Genomic DNA, 19,693 nt, shown 5'->3' on the forward strand with positions numbered 1-19,693 from the left:
TCCAGGTCCACATTCACATATGTGCTGACATCTTACGGTTTCGATGTCTGTCATCATAATAATTGGAGCATGTTCTTCATCTTCTTTTGATTACTTACCTAGTACTATGTATTATGTCTTTAAGAATACTTCTATTTCCTTTTGAAATTTCATTATTTGCTACTTATCTTTTTCATATTGCCTTCTCTTCATCTTGATTTGTTTCTTTCCTAAATTATTTTATAAACTAATAGTAGACTTATCTTCTTGTTGATATTCATTTGCTTAAGTTAATAATTTACTTTTCAATAATTACAAAATAAACATTTTGTCCATGTGTTTTATCATCTGAATGGATTAGGTTTACAGTTCAGACAGTTCTAAGTCTTTATATCACGTCATCTCAGGTTGTTCTACCTTGTAACAATTTGGTGCCATCTTTTTCTGGGTTCTTTCCCTCCCTTCCCTTTTTCCCTCCTTCCCTCACTAGGGATTCAACCAAGGAGATTAATGCATGCTAGGCAGCACTGTACCCCTACCTATCTTCTTTGATATATATTATTTTCAGATATAATTAATGTCACTCTTTTAATAATTATTCTTTTCAGATCTTCACCATTCATTTATATGCCTATTTAGTGAGTGTTTTGATTAAAATCTGTTATAGATTCGTTTTCATTCCCTCAAATGACTGTCAGAGTATTGAATTCAGTAGAAGGCCAATAAATTGGGTAACTATATAAAAATATGATTTAATCTAGAGAAATGGCTCAAAGATTAAGAGTACTTATTTTTCTTCCAGAGAACCCAGGTTCAACTCCCAATACATACAGTGACAACTCACAACTGTCTTTAACTCCAGTTCTAGTGGATCTAACACTTTCACACAGACACACATGGAGACACAAGAAAAAATACTTAAATAAAATGAGCTTCTGCTTTCTAAAGACATAAGTGCCATCAGTCTAGGCCAGTGGTCCTCAACTTGTCTTTAAGACCCATATAGGGGCTGTTTATCAGATGTCCTGCATAGCAGATATTTACAATATAGGTCATAACAATAGCAAAGTTATAGTTATGAAGTAACAATGAAATAATTATATTTTTTGGTCTGCCACAGCATGAGGACCTGTGTAAAGTCATGGCTTTAAGAAGGTTGAGAACCACTGATCTGGATATAAATAAAGATTATTAGAATTGCAAATGTTAGAAATATATATTTTTGACAAATACTGTAGTTTCCTTTTTTATTTAAAATACATTTTTTCACATAATATATTCTGATCATGGGTTTCCCTCCTCCAACTCTTCCCTGATCCTTTTCCCTTTCCACCTACCAGATTCTTAATGGAAATTAGAAGAAAGTTTTATAATAAAGTATAACAATAACAAAATCAGGTCGAAGTTAAAAACTCAAACAAGCAAGCAGGTGGAATTGTTATTAGTGAATAAAAGCAGTTCAATACATTTATTCACATTTTATTTTTTTCCCTGTTTGCTTATGAAAACACACTCCTGTTTCTCTTTGGATTTTAAATACAGGGATGGCAAAGGCTCTTGGGAGGAGAAGGTCCCAGGGATTGATTCAGCTTCAAATTTTTTTTCTGCAAATATTCTAATAAATCTCAAAATCGAAAATCATAATTATAATTATTTGGCTTTATTGTTATTATAGAAAAATCATCTAGTTTTTTTTTAATTTTCCAGGAGTTGTGGTAGTTACATTCTTATTATACTTCAATAAGGAAAAACTATACCAAAGTGAGTGGGTTACTGACCATTCCTAAAAAGACATTCACCCAGCAGCACCACTTAAGAGGTGTTTGACCTTGTGAAAATGAGTGTAACCATTAGCATGTTATCTCATTTGTAGGAAGTGGTCAGTGCATGGCTTCTAGTGATATTTGTGTATATATTATATTACATTTTTACTCATCTATTTTCTTAAGTTGTAATATATAACCTCAGGAATTCTTAGTATCAGTATATGTATTTTTCTTATTTCTTGTTGTACACTTTTGTGTACTAGGTTTTGAATCTCAAAATTGAATGTAGGTCACAGTATATATGATTAGTATCAGTATACTTCTCTACTCTCCAGTTCTGTTACTGTTTTTAATGTAAAAATAAGTCAAACATTGGGGTCCTTTGAAATGGTAAAAACTCACTTGCATCTACTACATTTTGATCATCTCAAGAAACAGAGAAAGAAATATAACTTAACTGAGATTAACTTAGCCATTAATTTATACATTCATGTATTCATATAGCTTAAGTATTGTACTTATGATCCAAAATAAATTCTGTTTGTTTCAAAACTCTAGACCTGATCATCATATTTTATTAAATAAGTTAATGTTATCAATCCCTTTAAGTGAAAATTAGACACTATTGAACACTTCTAGTTTTCTGACTCAGTGTATTCGTCTTCTTAATTCAGGCACTGATGGTTTCCTGTTTGAGCTTTGCCAGCTCATCTGCATCCACACTGGCCTGGCAGCTATACTTCAGCACTACTGCCAGTTATTTTTCTAAACTATTATGATAATCATATCTCATGTTTCTCAGGATATTTAGGGATAAACCATTGTGCAGAAAAAAAAAGGCCACTTTGCTACAGGTGTGATATCTAAATACTGAGGAAGGTTTCATGAAGGTTCTGGGAATCCTTTTGCTTACAACATTATTTCCCTTTTTCATTCAGCATTTTTCATCCTGAGTGTTCCATATGAAGTTTATCCACTCATAGTGATTTTTCTGTGATTGCCTTTAAATGTTGTGTGCCTTTCCATCAGTTCATAAGCAGTCACTTCTTTTTCTATTTGTCAGTGTTGGGGGTTGGGAGTTCCCTGGCCTCTTCTTTCATGAGGGGCATAAGAAATGGTAGAAAAGGCCATGAGATGTAAACTTCTTGAGACCTCTTGTAGGGAAGTGCAAAGGCTGTGACTATATTTTAGACAGTAGTAACTGCATGTGACTTTTGACATCTTAGTTGTTGTATTGCAGTGGTACATGATCAGCATTGTCCACATCTACAATCGATGGAGGAACAGTGAGATCCGTTGTTACGTTAATGGCCAGCTGGTATCCTATGGCGACATGGCTTGGCATGTTAACACAAATGATGTAAGTTTAAATTTCTTAAATGTATTTTACAATATGTTCTCTCATTGTAATATAAGTAATGACTATTTTGTAGAAAATGCAAATTTCTGTTTGAAAGGTTTTATTAATTTATATTTACTTTTTAATTAATATAATTTATATTTAAAATTTAAATATAGTATGCAGTTGTTTCAGACAAATGATTTAATGATATTTAAAAAAGATACAGATATGATGAGGTTATGTGGTGTCTTGGGGTCATATAGGTATCTCATATGCAAACATAGGCCTTGGCTTGCCATTTGACCCAGGACAAAAAGCTTCCCAAGTTTATACTGTAAAAACTTCAATTTGGCTGGTCATGGTGGTACACACCTTTAATCCCAGCACTCAGGAGTCAGAGGCAGTTGTGTCTCTTGAGTTTGAGGCCTATCTAGTCTACAAAGTGAGTTCCAGAACAATCAGAGTTCCAGGACAGACAGAGAAACACTGTCTCAAAATCAAAAAACACAAACAAACAAACAAACAAACACAAAGAGACTTCAGTCTGATTGCAGTGCTTGGAATTTGTTAGGGAAAAGGACTGTGAAAACAGAAGGCAAGTCACATTCAAGATGTTTTGCCATCAAAACACAGACACACACACACACACACACACACACAAACCAAACACAGAGACACTTGCTTCACTTTGTATGTCTGTCTTGGAGCAGGTGACAGTGATTCTAGATAGAGGAGACATAGAGTTGAAATCTCAAGAATGCTTGCTGTTTTTGTAGCTTGGGTTTTCCCTTTCTCCTGGCATTTTAGGACCAAAGTGAAACATGGTTTGTAGTGCTGAAATGATCTTTGAGGCCAGTGATACACAACTCTCAGTATACCTGGTTGTAGTCGTAGTTGTAATGACTCATTTTTAAGAAAAACAAGTAAAATAAACTTCTAAATTTTTTCTGCATCTCCTTTAATTTTAATCCCTTGGAGAGCAGGGGTTAGGTTATATTCTCTTGTTCTGTTTTCTCTTAAATGAATGGTACTGTTTACATTGTCTCCAATCTGTGGGTGACAGGCTGTCCTGATCCAGCCAAGTCGACTTCATCTTGTTTTTGTATGATTGGGAAGCTAAGATTCTTGGATTTTCACTAAGAACAGTTTTTAAGACACAACAGCAAAGAGAAAATCAATATGACTATACACAGAAGCTACCTGGAACTCACAGAACTTAGAAAGTTCCTGCCTGTGCCCTTCCTTATAGGAGAACTGTGTTTTACTGCCCAACATACTCATAGGGCAACCACAGACAAATAAGAACACAGAAATAGGATTCTTCCTATACACTGATATTGTAGGGGGATGCAGTCTCTTTATTATTAACATATTATAAAGAAAGCCGCAGTTTTGTTGACCGACATTAAATGAAAAGACAGCATTTAGAACAACAACACCAAAAAAAAAAAAAAGAAAGACAAAATATTTTTTAAATTCCCTGTGATAGTCCTTCAATAAATGGAGAAGCCTGGGCATGTGCAAATTCTTTATGTAGTAATAACTTTTAGTTTACACAGTTTAAATTACACTTGAATATTCAGTGATGAGTTCTTATATTCCATTAACATTTTATTTCATTATTATGTGAGGCACAAATGGGATTTCATATTTGATAGATCTCTCTACTGATTGATTTCTCTGTGGCTCTGTCTATATTGATAGCTGAATATTGATGTTCTTATTAGAATTAATGTGTGGGATATCCTGAGGGAGGGCACTGGGCAGTAACTACTGTTTCTGGCTTCAGTGGTTGGCGTTGAAAGGAGGTAGGTGTGCCATGCTTTCTATTTGGGAGATTATTTAGTGGACGATATTGTGAGCAGATTGAATCATTATTGTGTATTTGTTCCTGTGTAATCCTTATACATAATAGAAGAGGCTGATTTTCTCCATCATTTAGTGCAGAAAAGAACTGTGGTATATCCATGTGGAGAAATTAAGAAGAATTTAAAAAAATTAACACTATGGATTTATAGTCAAGATTTGATAAAGTCGGTATTTTGATTCACTTTTACCTCTCTAAATTTGATCAGCTGTGAATATTAGCAATGTAAAATTAACTTTGCTTCAGTCAACAATTTATAATTTGTCTTCTGAGGTATGAATTCAATTATAAACTCTTTGTCTTTAGTGTTATAATTTGAAAAAGTGGTCAAGTCTGAGAATGTGAAGGATGGTGTGTGCTTAACTCCTATGTAACTGACTATTTTCTCTGAAACTTGTTCATTGACTTTTATTATTGAAATACCTGGAAAACAGCTTTTACAGTGCTTTCACTATTATTGGTATCTTAACATACGTATGTTAATGAAGAAGTGTATTCTTAAATGCTCTGTCTTTAAAAAATAACAATTCATTTCTTGTGACTTTTGAAAATAGAGCTATGACAAGTGCTTTCTTGGATCTTCAGAAACTGCTGATGCCAATAGGGTATTCTGTGGCCAGCTGGGGGCCGTGTATGTGTTCAGTGAAGCTCTTAACCCGGCACAGATATTTGCAGTTCATCAATTAGGACCTGGTTATAAGGTAGGAATGGTCACATTATTATGAATTCCCTGCAGAGGTCTTGTTGTATAGTCTGCTGTAACACTGTAGATTTAATGAAAATCTTTGTTCATTATGAGTGTCATCCCAACTTTTTGAACCTTACTGTGATGCTCCTTTTTGTCTGCCACTTTTAACTGTTGTTCTTTCATGAACTTTTTATTTTTCATAAATGCCCTTTGTTGTCAATTTTTATAAACTTATTTTCGAAAAGTATATTGCTTATTAAAGTGGTATCTGAAATCTCAGATTTTGTAATGTGTACATTATATTACAAATATACAAAATGACTTGTCAAGGTCATAGAAGTTAAAAGTTCAGGCTGCTCTTCCAGAGGTCCCAAGTTCAATTCCCAGCAACCACTTGGTGGCTTATGACCATTTGTAGCAGAATCTGATGTTCTCTTTCGGCATGCAGGTAAAGCACCCATATAAATAAAATACATACATAAATAAATCTTTAATAAAAATGACATCTTGAAAGGGGTACCATGGGAAAAAAGAGAGATTTAGAAGAAACAGCAGTGTCAAATGCTGTGTCCCTTTGAGATCCCTCATTTACCTGCATCTACTTGTCCCTTACCGTCAATGAATAGGGTAATAGGTGTGCTCTTGTCACACAGCCACTGATGCTGACTTATCGTATTGTTCTGATTTCTATTTAGCTTTTGAAATGCTAAATATTTTAGTTTTTTAGGCAAGATACAGTTTTTTTAGCAAGAGACACCTATGAATTAGTTTTTAATAAGTACTCTTGATATGTATGGGTAAATTACTTAAATCACATTTGGATATGTACAATTTCAGACTTTTTGGAGGTCAGATGATATTATATATTATCAGTCAAGTTGATAATGTTTGAGGAGCACATGTATTAAAATGTTGCTTTTTTAAAAAGTTTAATGTTTAAATGGGAAGTTTATTTTGAAAAGGCAATACTAAATATTAAAATATTATTTTAAAACCTTTTTATATTCATATTTATGTTTTATTATTTTGTTTTATTTTAGACATGTAAGTAACAAAATTATTCCTTTATAATGATATGGTTGTTTTCAGTGATTTTAATAACCAAAATACATACAAGAGTCTTGCGGTTTTGTGTCACAAAGGCATAATATGCTGCTATCTTGTGTCCATTTTGTTTTATTTGTTTCAATAGGCCTAGATATGAATTGGTGTTAGTATTGCCACTTTTCGCCTCTACCCCAATCTTCTTCTCTTTTCCCCTTTATTGGAAATAGATCCCTTTCTCACATAAATATAGCCTGATTGTAGTTTCTTGTCCCTCTACTCCTCCCAGGTTTTCTTTGATATTAGAGAAACAAACAAACCAACAAAAACCTTCTAAGGGATAATAATTAAATAAAATAAAAGATAAAACAAAAACTAACACAACAAAGTTGGACAAAGACAAATAAACAGAAGGAAAAGAGCCCAAGAGATGACACAAGTCTCAGAAATCCACTTGATTCCACACTCAGGAATCTTATAAAGACACTAATTTGGAAGCCATATTATAAACTCAGAGAACCTGGTGCAGACCCATACAAGCCTTGAGCCTGCTCCTTTACTCTCTGTGAGTTCACATAAGCTTTGCTCATGTTGATTTAGAAGGCCATTTTTTCTTAGTGTCCTCCATTTTCTCTGACTCTTATGCTCTTTCATCCTTCTCTTCTGTGGGGTTCTCTGAATCCTGAGGGGAGGAATATGATGCAAACATCCCCTTTAGGGCTGTTTGTTCCAAGATCTCTCGCTCTGCATAGTATCTGACTGTGGGTCTCTGTATTTGTTTCCATCTGCTACAAAAGGGATTTTCTCTGTTGATGGATAAACAAAGTGCTGACCTATGAGTATAGCAGAAAGCTGTTATGAGACGATTTATTGCTACTTTTCTTTTTTAAAAGAACATTAGTATTTGATTTTCCCCTAGGTCCCTAGGCTATCTAGTGTCAGGTTCGTGGCCACCCAAACAATGTTGGGTGTTTAATAACTCAGTTCGTGGAGTGGCCTTGAGTCAAATCAAATATTCGTCGGTTACTTTCACAAGCTTTGTGCCACCATTGCACTAGCACATCTTGCAGTTGATTCACTGGTTTGTAGTTGTGTTGGTGTTTACATTTATTTTTTGGTAACATGTAGAGAACCTTCTGTACTAATGATGCTAGAATGATGAAGGCTCTATGTAGCCATCAGTTCAACCTCTTCATGTTCATTGAGGTGTGTGGGTATTCTCAGCAATGGAACCTTGGTGTTTGTGGAGAGCCACCTAGAAACCTATAGTTTTGGCAACAGCATGAGTTGAGTTGTTTGGGGATTTCCATAGGACCCCACTGGTTAACAATTCAATTTGATGTAACCAGTTCAGGTACTAGAAACTTCATTTGGTGATAAGAGATGGCCTGTTGGAATTCTGTCTCCACATTATTTGGTGATTTTTTTTGATCACCTTCATATATATATATATATATATATATATATATATATATATATATAGAGAGAGAGAGAGAGAGAGAGAGAGAGAGAGAGAGAGAGTAAGCTTCTACTGTAGTATATTGCCATATTACCATTCAAACGGTCCTTAATGTTAGCTGTCTCTTCCCATATTCCCTCCCTTAACTCCCTTTCTTCTCTCCCTCCCACTGATCCTCTTGTTCCAGTGCCCCCATCTATCACTATTCTATTTTCCTTTCCTAGCAAGATATATCTGTCTCTCATAGTCCTAACCTCTGTGGTTCTACAGATTGTAACCTGGGTATTAATGATTTAACAGCTAATACCCACATAAAAGCAAATACATTCCATATTTGTTTTTTCTTGGTCTTGAGTACCTCATTCAGAATAATTTTTTTGCCTAGTTCTATCCATTTACCTACAGATTTCATGATTTTATTTTTTTTATCCATTTGGATTTTTGTTCTGCCTTGTGTTAAGTTTGCATGGGGGTGGTCTTAATATTTTTTATTTAAAGTGTGTCTAGTCTTCTCTCTTTCCTTGTCTTGCTCATAAAATATTTGAGTTTGCTTTCTTTTTAAAATATATATACACATATATTTATACACTTATTTATACATATATATATATATGTATTTACACACACATATATGTATGTATATATTAGTGTTTACTTGCATTTATGTTTATGCACCATGTGTGTGCCTAGTGCCCACAGACTCTCAAAGAAGGAATTGGTCTCTTGGAACTGGATTTGCAGATGTTTCTGAGCTGCTGTTTGGGTTCTGGGAATTGAACCCATGAAGTCTGCAAGAATAGCAGGTACTCTTTATTGATGAGGTGAGCCATCTCACCACACTGTGAAGTAACTTTTCCTAAGCACTAATTAAATGATATTAAGTACAGTGACAAAATATGAATAAAGGTGAGAAGTTGATAAATAATGTAAAGTATAAATCCAATATCACTTTTGTAAGCAGTTTAGGAATCAGTAGGAGCTTCCTTGTAGCACATAAGGGAAAGGGTGAGATCTAAGTGTTGCATGCTTCTTCTACTCAGAAAGGAGCCAGCATCTTTTGAAGACCTCTTTGAATTAGAAATTCATCATTTGACTCTTCCTAGGCATGCTCTTTTAAAGCAGTGGTAAAATTAATAGAAGTCCTAAGCCATTGTCTTTCTTCTATAAATAGTGTCTTTATATAGGATATCAGGGGCCTACATTAAACTCTGACATTTACATAAGAAATAAGTTTAATTGTGGGCATGGCATGAGAAATTATCATATTAAGTTATAAAAAGTCTCAAGCCACCAAGCCTTTGTTATTGAAGATTGCAAATGCATGAGCACAGATGAGTTATCTCAGTTGGAAATAACAAAGCACAGTTAATATTCAACAGTTTGTATATGCAAAACTCTTTGACAGGTTTTTTAATTTAGAAATTTAGATAATATAAAAAAAGAAAAGATGCAAATGAGACCCAGATATTCTGACAGGAACATTCACATACTTCACCCCAGTGTCTTGCTAGTGACCAATGTCACTTCTTGCTGGAGAGCTGTAGTTAGACTGCTTAGAGAATGTAGGATATAACAGCTAGCTAACTCTCATGGTCCCGTGTTACACATGGACACTTTGGCACAAGAGTACATTGTATAGTGAGTGCCTTACCTCCTGTTCCCATTACTTTTGGTCCCTTACCTGTTGGCAGAAGTTTCTGTCCCACCCAGTCCCACAGCTGTTCAATCCCAAAGAAACACACAGAGGTCTATATTAATTATAAATTGGTTGGCCTATTAGTTCAGGCTTTTTACTAACTCTTACATCTTAAATTAGCCCATAATTCTTGTCTGTGTTAGCCACGTGGCTTGGTACCTTTCATCAGTGAGGCATTCTCATCTTGCTTCCTCTGTGTCTGGCTTCCTTTGTGAAGACTGTAGACTGAAACTTTGCTCTTCCCAGAATTCTCCTATTCTGGTTGTCCTGTCTATACTTCCTGCCTGGCTACTGGCCAGTCAGTGTTTTATTAAAACAATACAAGTCACAGGGTATAAGACCATTGTCCCACAGCACTTACTCCTTCCTGTATCTCTTTGCACTCCCTAAGAGGGGACTTTCCTACCTTTTTCTATTGTGATACATCATTTTCACCAGTAGAGTTCCCTTTTAAGAACCACATAACCATTGTAGAAAAATCTGCAAAGAAAAAATTCCCACAGTGCTGTAACTAGGGATAGCTCTGTGTTTAGCCGCCCTCGTAGCTGTTATTGTGGGTTGCAGCAGCTTTGCTTCTACTTTTATGTCACACACGCAAGCATGACTTTCTTAATCTCTACAAAATGCATAAAGCACAAATGACAAAAACACTATATTTATGAAACTGACTTAAATTTATAAATATGATTAGTTTTATTAGTTGCATCCACTTTCCTGCAAATGACTAAGTTTCATTCTTTTCTGTGTCTAAATAAAAGAATTCATTGTGCATTTTCATCACATTTTATATGTCATCCTATTGTATAACACCTGGGTTTGGTGTCATAACAGCTGCTGTGACTAGAACTATGATGAACTCGCAAATGCAACTGTCTCTGTGATGTGCTGACCTGGGGTCCTCTGGGGAAACATATATCACAGGAATGGTGTAGCTGGGCCTTATGAACACTCACATGCAAGAGTCTTTGTGATGTACTGACCCGGTGTTCTCTGGGAAGATGTGTTCCAGGAATGGTGTAGCTGGGCTGTACAGTACATCTGTTTTTATTGGCTAAGTAACATCCATATGGATTTTTATAGTAGTTGGACTATCTACTTTGGGGGCAGAGTCATACTTTTTTTCTTTCTATGGCTCAGTGTTAGAACATGGTACAGATATGAACATTATTATTTTTCTTTAAGTTTGCTTTGGTTAACTTTTGATTAATTTTTTGTTAACTTTTGGTTAATTTCATCTTGTGTGCTGGTATTCCTAATATGTTAAGCATAAGTGAAAGTGACAGAAAAGTATATCTGAAGTACTAATGTAAAAATATTTCAGGTGTGACAATTCCTCTTAAAATAAATTTAAAGAGAATTACACACTTGAACCAATTTCAGAAAGAGATGGAATAGCTTGCATGGGGCTCCTGCAAGTACAGAATGCATGAGTGCCAGCTCCAACTGAAGAAGCTGGAGATGGCTGAGACCCAACGCTGTTTGAGGAGCATAGCACCTTGTGAGGAGTGCAACTAGAGCAGTAGCTGGAAGAGATGCACAGAGAGTTCACTTTGGTGCATGCATATTCTGTTGTTTAGTGTTCTTGTACTTAAGGAAACTGTAAGAATGGTGTGCCTGTTATTTCTATAATGACTCCAGCAATTATATGATTAGTGCCAAGCCAGAGAAGGAAGAGGAGGTGAGGGGAAAGAAACACAAGACCTTTGTGGAGAAATTTGAAAAATAGGTCAGGCATTTCCTCCTACTTCACTACTGAATGATAGCCAAAGATATCTTTTGAACAGTGTTTACCAGGTGTGTGAGGACACAGCCAACTTGTGATTCAGCATGGCAATGGAACAGGCAAGTATGCTCCTACCAGCCCATATTGATGCATTTCATCTGGCAGTTGGCCAAGAGCCTGGAGTCATACCAAACTGCTTATCTTTAAGGCCAGGAGAAAATGTAGGAGGAAGAGCACAAGAAGTAGCTGGGGCCTTCAGACTGGACACTGTGGAAGTCTACCAGTTCTTCTTGCAGAATTCCAGGAGTACTTTAAAGGAGGACCTAAAAGTGCTGCAGGAACCATTATTAGGATTTATGCCATCAGTGTCAAATGCCATGTGCAGTGCTGCATCTACATTAGACAAAGAGGTTCTGGGACCCTATTCCTGGTAGCCATCTGAAAGGCAGGTAATAATGAAGAAGTCAGTTTGAGATGCTAGCCACTGCCATGTCTGGCCTACAGGGCTTTTGTGGGGCCAGTCTCCTGAAAAGAAAATCCTAGTACCATGCCTCCAGCTTCCAAACTCCTCCACTTCTTCTGTTACTCACACTCTTGCCAGAATGCCTGCACAGTGTCCCAGATGGCTCTGTCCCAGACCGTCATCCATCTCTGTACTTTGAGTTAGTTGGCTCATTTACTTGCTTCTCCAACTCTCTTCTGGTTGTGTCCAAATCCTAGGGAGGTAGAGAAAACACAAGGTGTGCACCTAGGTTAGGGTCATGTGTCCCCTGCAAAGGAGGATTGGTTCTTCCTGGTCTTTGTTCAGTTTTTTGTTTCAATATTTTTGTCCAGCCTTCCCTTTGGAAACCATGCTGATGTCCAATAAACAATTTTAGATGCTCAAATAAAACAAGAACACCATAAAAAGTCAACTAAACAAACAAACAAAAAAAAAAACCCAACCAAACAAGACAGAAAAATGGAGAGCCAAAAATAAAGTAAACTGTTGAAAACAGGGAAAGAAAATTGGAAATTGATTGAGGAGGCAGTGGTTTGGAAAACCACACAAAGAAAATCATAGAGATGAAACAAAGTGTTTGTTGTTGTTTTTTTTTAAAGTGTTTGTTGTTGTTTTTTTTTAAAGTTAGGAAAGAAAATCAGTCTTACAAGCCAGAGTTCTGTGAGTCCTAGGAAAAGCAGCTATTGTCACTATAGATATCAGGAGCTATGCTGTTGGTTAGGGATTTTGAAGTTTTGGTCCAGTCAGAATTCATTTATGCCCACATCCACAAACATTCTGCATTACTACAAAATGAATGACATTTTATCATGGTAATTAAAGCTAAAGATTCTGTGAGTCAACTTAATAGAGGACATTCAGGGGGTGTAACTCACTTGATGTTTTCTCTTCTGTCCTTTAACATCATTTACTGACTTGAGGTATCTTTCAACAGCCAATCTTTAGTGAAGCCTACCTGCCAATAGTATCATAAGGAAAGATTATTGTATAATTTAAAATTAATTTAAAATAACACTAAAATGGATGATGTGTGCAACATAAGTAATAATGTGCTTATGTATAATGCATTTATTTCCTTTGCGTGTGAGCGTGTGAATAAATGAATGCTAACTAATTCATTTTGTAGAACAAGTCCTTCTGTTCATTCTTCTTTTCTGTGTGGTGTGATTTATTTTCCTGGAGATAGGTGCTGTAGGTTTTACATGATGTAATGTGTTGTGACAGGGAATTCTTTCATCTTCTCTTAATTGTGCTTTCAGTGTATTCAGGGCCTACCGAGATGGATATTCCAGTTCTCTTTTTAGAATTATTTACCAAAACACAGCAACAGTATCCCCAGCTTTGTGTATAAAGCAGTAGGTATATATGAAAAAAAATTTAAACTGCTCCCACAATTCCACTTGGAATTCTCTTTAATTCATTGCAAACTGTGAAAGTCGCCTAAATGAAGGCACCAATTAAATTTGATTGCCTCTGTCTTGAACTCAGATTATCAGAAAAGTCTTTGATGCGTCTAAGTTCTAGAAAAGAAATTAAATTTAAATTTAGGATGTTAGAAATATATTTCATCTTAAACTGTTTACCTATTTCTTTCAGTCTGTTTTGTATTCTCTATTAACGACTTATATTCTCTGGAAATGTTTTTTTTTATTTTACATAAAACCAATACATATGATATCATTGGAATAAGAAGCCACTGTTCGATGTCAGATCTTCTCACAGTGGCATGCTAATAGACAATGTAAGGTCTCATAAGAATGATAATGTGTAACAGCAATATTGTTGTACATTCTCTGTGTAGACAGTTTCTATAATATATTTACTTGTATATATATATATATATTTGTATTTTTTCAGGAAATTTGAGACTAAAATTAAGTTCTAATTTTATAAATATATTATTTAGAAGAAATTTTAAATATGAATCTGTTTTGACAGTTCTTAAAAAGGTTTATTTTTCCACTTTTATATTTTATTATAAATACATTCTTTTCTCTAGCAGTATATCCTGATTAAGGTTTCCCTTTCCTCTACTTCTCCCAGCTCCTCCCCACCTCCCCTCTCATCTGAATCTCCTTTTGTCTTTCATAGAAAACAACAGACTTCTAAGATATATCAACAAAACATGACCAAATAAAATATGATAAGATTAAACAAAAACCATCATATCAGACTTGGACAAGGCAAACCACCAGAAAGAAAAGAGCTGCAAGAACTCGAGACACAGTCGTTCACATATTCAGGACTCCCATAAAAATACTAAACTGGGTAGAATGTAGAGGAATTGATGTCAGGAGTAGGAAGCCAACTTCTTTTCTCTTTTTTTTTGTTGGTATATCTGCATAGTAAATTTCACAATGCAGTGTTTTCTCCAAAAGGCAAGGAACAGAGAGGACCTAGATGTTGGAGTAAAGACAGAGCATAAGACCCTTTTTTTTCATTTTAGTTATTTATAGTTAAAGTTTTAATAAACATTGATCTTTGGTATTTTTAAAGAAAATATTAAACTGAAAACTGTAATGTATATGCAGAGGGATTATTTCCTACCCATGTAGGCCTGTGCTTGCTGCTTCAGGCTCTATGAGTTCATATGAGCCTTGCTCAGCTGATTTAGAGGACCTTGTTATCCTGGCATCCCATCCCCTCTGGCTCTCATACTTTTTCAGCCTCTTCTTTTGTGGGGTTACCTGAGCTCTGAAGGGAGGAATTTGATGGAGACATTCCATCTAGAGAAGCGTATTCAAAGATCTTTCACTCTCTGCATAATGTCAGGCATTGGTTGGTTACTCCCACACACTTTGTGCCTCAGTTCCCTTAGTGTATTTTGCAGGCAAGACAGATTATACATCAAAAATTTTTAGCTTAGGTTGGTGTTTATGTTTCTTTTTTGATAGCCCACAGATTATCTTCCCTTACCAAAGACAGTAGAGTGTAAGGGTGAAGGTTCCATGTAGGCACCAGCTTGACTTTTCCATGTTCATTGAGTTGTGTGAGTGTTGTCTTTACCAATGAGGCACTGCTATCAGTTTGTAGAGAGCAAACTCTTTATCTTGGCACCAGCCTCCATGGGACCCCTTGCCCAGCAGCTCAATTAGATACAATCCAGTTCCAATCAGGTGTTCTGAACCCTGAATTTTATGGTAAGAGATGGAAAGTTGGGACTGTGTTTCTCATTATTTGGAGGCTTCATTAAGATTGTCTTCATATATTTTAGGAAGTTTCCACTGCAGTTGGTTTCCCTACCATTAGCAAATACACCTCAGTTTTAACTGTCTGCCCCCATTCCCTTCCTCAATACCATCTCTCCCCTACACCTGAACTCCCTGTTCCCCTTCCCTTGACTCCCAGGCCACCCATAAAATCTATTCTATTCCCCCCTCCCGGAAAGATCTATGCATTCCCACTTGTCCCTTACTGAATAACTAACCTTTTTGGGTATATGGATTGTAGCTTGGTTATCATTTAGTTTGTGAATAATATTCATGTATAAGAGAATACAAAAATACAATCTTTCTGGGTCCTGGTTAAAACACCCAGCATGATGGTTTTTTTTTTTTTTCTAGTTCCATCCATTTGCCTGCAAATTTGCTGATGTCATTTTTCTAAACAGTTGGATAATACTCCATTGTGTGAATATACCACATTTTGTTTATCCCTTCTTCTGCTAAGCATCATCTTAGCAGCAGTGAACATGGCTGAGCAAGGGTTTTTTTTTATTGTTTTATCTATCCAAATTTCTTTTTCATATAAGGCTGAGAATTGTCCTTTCAAAATCTGTTAAGAGTTGTTTTGGAATTTTGATGTTGATCACATTGAACTGGGATTTATTTTGGTAGAATGGCCAAAAATTAAATTCCTATTTTTAATAAAATGAATATTTTATAATATTTGTTTTATAATTCTTATAATTTATTTAGAAAAATTCTTAAAATGTAAATCAATTTTGAAATTTATTAAGAAGGAAATTAATATTTTAATTTTATGGGAAGGATTTAATATCTTAGTATATTTTAAACAAGCAGGGGGTTTGAGTTATGTTTTTGCAGCTGTGGCCTATGTTTAGTACACATTTTCACACAAGTTATTGTTATATGTTAGTGCATACATCAGTAAACTTCTTATTTAACTTTATTACTTGTTCATGGATCTTGCTATCCTATTAACTGTTTATGAGTATATATTTATGCATTAACTTATAGAGAAACAATGAATATCTCTTACAGTAGAATAAAACGTATGCTTTCGAGATCCTTATGAGAGTAGTAGAAACTCTCAGTGTTAGCGATTTATGTAATATTTGATTTTTAATTAAAAAATCGACATAGTTCATTATAAGTTTAGAAAGTACCTGTGTTTTATTCAAGGAATGAAAGGAAAGTTTGATAATTAGGAAACAAAAGAAAACATTTTTAAACACTCAGTCATCAGTCAGTTTATCTGATGCTTTTACATATGCTTCAGAGGTACTTGGGACCTGGGAACGAGCCTAGCAAACATCTGTCCTGTCTTGTTTCAGGCTGTACGTTGGACAAGAGTTGGACATCTTTACAATTTCCCCCATGTAACCAACTGCAGTAAACATAAAAAAGTGAGAGACCTGATCAAGCAAGGAGCACCCAGCCCCAGTTAAACCCCTTTGTGTATAATCTTGACCCTTCCCTCACAGTCTCATCTTAGTCTATGGTTCAGGTGTCATGGAAAGTCTTTCCTTCATTGATGAAGCTAGGACACATGCTACTCCAGACTCAGCTAGTGCTCCCAGTATCTCCATGTGACTTTTCAACCAGAACTGCAAGAGCTGTCCTCCCTGGTCACACTACAGCTCTCCTCTTGCCCACTCAGCCCTTTCAGAATTCCTTCTTTATCTGGGTGACTTTGGTGGTTCTTGATTTTCTTTATCTTCCATAAGATATTTTTTTTCTACAAATTAACTCATGTCTTATTTCTCAGAGTAAGTTTTCTCTGATTGGTGATCTGCAACAGAAGTCAACATGCTAACAGATTTATTAAATGGTAGTTTAAAATTAGTATGTTATGTACAAATACTAACCATTTTAAGTGTTTATAATTTTAGTAGAATGTATAGTAAATGTTATTTTATAATACAAAGTCAGCCAGAGAAAAGAAAATCATATCGCTTTATTTTGGCAGCATCACCACCTGCCTAAATCATAATTTCACTAGATATTTTTAGAAATTCTGGTTGCAAGTTTTTGCGTAGTATATATTAAGGACAAAAATAAAATTTTAGTTTTATGATGGCATATTTTGAAACTTTTATCTTGAGAAGTGTGAAACAGTGAGTTTTATAAGTAAAAGTCGAAGCATTGAGGTGAGAAATGCTCTATATTTTACATAATTAAGTAGAATGAAACATCTGATCTAAATAGGGCAGTTTGGTCTATTTCTATTATTGAAATAACTAAATATTTTAATGTAAAAGTACTACACATAATTTTGGATACATGTGTTTTGCCTTTGTCTTGGTTTATAACTGGTATTAGTGGTTTGCAAACAGATTGGAGTTAGAAAGACAATAGAGAGTAGTCAGACCACAAACAGGAAACTGCTTGAATTTGGCAAGATGTACTTGGTCTGCAGTGTTTTTAAGTATTTGAATAAATCTGAGTTATTCTAAAAAAAAAAATCACTGTTAGTAAATCAAACAGCTCTCAGAAATGAAGTGAAATTAACAAGATATGTTCCACTCCTGTCTAGTGCCAGATATCTGGAGGGAACAAAATAAATCACTACTGTAGTTATTTCTCTGATTTAAAAATTCAAAGTTACTCTTCCTTTAAAGCAATATTAATGAAGCTTTACTTTTACAGAGTACCTTCAAGTTTAAGTCTGAGAGTGATATTCATTTGGCAGAACATCACAAACAGGTTCTGTATGATGGGAAACTTGCAAGTAGTATTGCCTTCTCATATAATGCCAAGGCCACCGATGCTCAGCTTTGCCTGGAGTCCTCACCAAAGGAAAATGCATCCATATTTGTGCATTCCCCACATGCATTAATGCTCCAGGTAAGTGGGTGGGATTTTGTACTCCTGCAGTCAGGTCTGCACTGAGTGTCTTCTTTTCCCACAGTAAACATTGCTCTCCTACAAGCGCTACTGCTTTTAATTTTGAATTTTGAAACCAAGCCTTTTTTTTTTTTTTGACTGGCAAATTTGTTGCATATTGACTTGGATAACTAACTCTGTTGTCATGTGTTTCTTTTTTCTTTGAGATAAAATCTGTATAAAATCTGTTGTCTTCCTGTACATGAAGTTGCTATGTATGAAAAATATTTGAAAATGTTTTAACTGCCAACTTGAAAATGTCCTGAAGCCCAATATTTATTTCTTCTACAATAACTTAATTTAGCTTCCTAGTCTTAGGATTAAGCCTTTTCAGTTTATTTCAGCTTTAAAGATGACTAATAAAAGATGTTTCATTTTTACTATACACATGTATAGTTATTGTCTGACAATAATTAAAAGCATGAGAGTTCTTACAATATCAAAATACACTAACCATATAAAGATACAGGGGGTAGGAAATAGTGATGAAAATCATGTCATAGAGGTTTAATAAATATTTTGTCTTTGATGTAGGATGTGAAAGCTATAGTAACACATTCAATCCATAGTGCAATCCATTCAATTGGAGGGATTCAAGTACTTTTCCCACTTTTTGCCCAACTGGACAATCGACAGCTCAATGACAGTCAAGTGGAAACAACTGTCTGGTAAGTTTTCTTTAGATGTACAGTATATTACTGTTTATTCACTAAGTTCATTCATGTATATTCCATGCTCTATAACATAGTACAGTATTTGGATCTGAAGTTCTAGTAAGAATGTTTTTAGAATTGAGGCAGACATATATCTGCATAATATAAAAAAACTACCAATGCTTAGACTCTGATTATCATAAAAAATCCCTCCCTAGAAAATGAAAGAATTCTAGATATAATAAAGTGATTATGATATACAGTTAAGGAAAAGGTTTAGTTAGCTCCAAACGTACCCATAGCAAGTACTCATAGTCCTGTCAGATCATATTAAACTACTCAGGTAAGGTATTTTCAATAAGTTATATAGTTTGTAACTTAAAGTCTCACTCATTTTATAATCTTATACTATGATTCAAAATTAGAAAAGTATTAACATAAACTTTCCTTTAAGTATAGTTCATCTTTGAGGAACACACAAAGATAGTGGTTTGTTCATGATCAGGTAAATGAAATGTTTTTTTAATGAAGTTGAATTCATGTTTACTTCTCATAACTTCCCTTATTTTATTAAAAGTACTTCATATATCGAATTTTGATTTATGTATTTTTTTTAAAGTTGAGGATAAATTCCAGAACTATATAGCTTCTTTGCTCTTTTAGTTCAGAGTAAAAAAAGTCTCATTATCATGTATGTACATATATAATAGCTTTCTAATGGGTTGTTGCATTTTGAATTAATGACACATTAATAAATGAAATTATGGGGAAAGTTTTACATTCATTAAAATGAAAGGCATAGTTTTCTCAAATTAGCTGAGTTGACTTTGAAGACTTCTGTGTTAGTGTTGGTAGTGATATTGTTCCTTTATTATGATTGTTGTTTTATAAGAAACGTATTTAAAT

The 19,693-nt window shown here is 34.8% G+C and overlaps 1 protein-coding gene across 3 annotated transcripts in view; it reads left to right on the forward strand.

Annotated features, from left to right (window-relative positions):
• Positions 1-19,693, forward strand: part of Nbea (neurobeachin) — a 515,411-nt gene that overhangs the window by 82,195 nt on the left and 413,523 nt on the right. For all 3 annotated transcript variants that reach the window (XM_087899501.1, XM_087899503.1, XM_087899502.1), the window contains exons 7-10: positions 2,986-3,105; positions 5,509-5,655; positions 17,898-18,095; positions 18,669-18,802. In XM_087899501.1, coding sequence (XP_087755627.1) covers positions 2,986-3,105; positions 5,509-5,655; positions 17,898-18,095; positions 18,669-18,802 — 599 coding nt within the window. The remainder of the gene's footprint in view (positions 1-2,985; positions 3,106-5,508; positions 5,656-17,897; positions 18,096-18,668; positions 18,803-19,693) is intronic.

The sequence above is a fragment of the Myodes glareolus genome, chromosome 20 (genome assembly GCF_982192425.1).
Source record: "Myodes glareolus chromosome 20, mMyoGla1.1, whole genome shotgun sequence".
Classification (NCBI taxonomy): Eukaryota; Metazoa; Chordata; class Mammalia; order Rodentia; family Cricetidae; genus Myodes; species Myodes glareolus.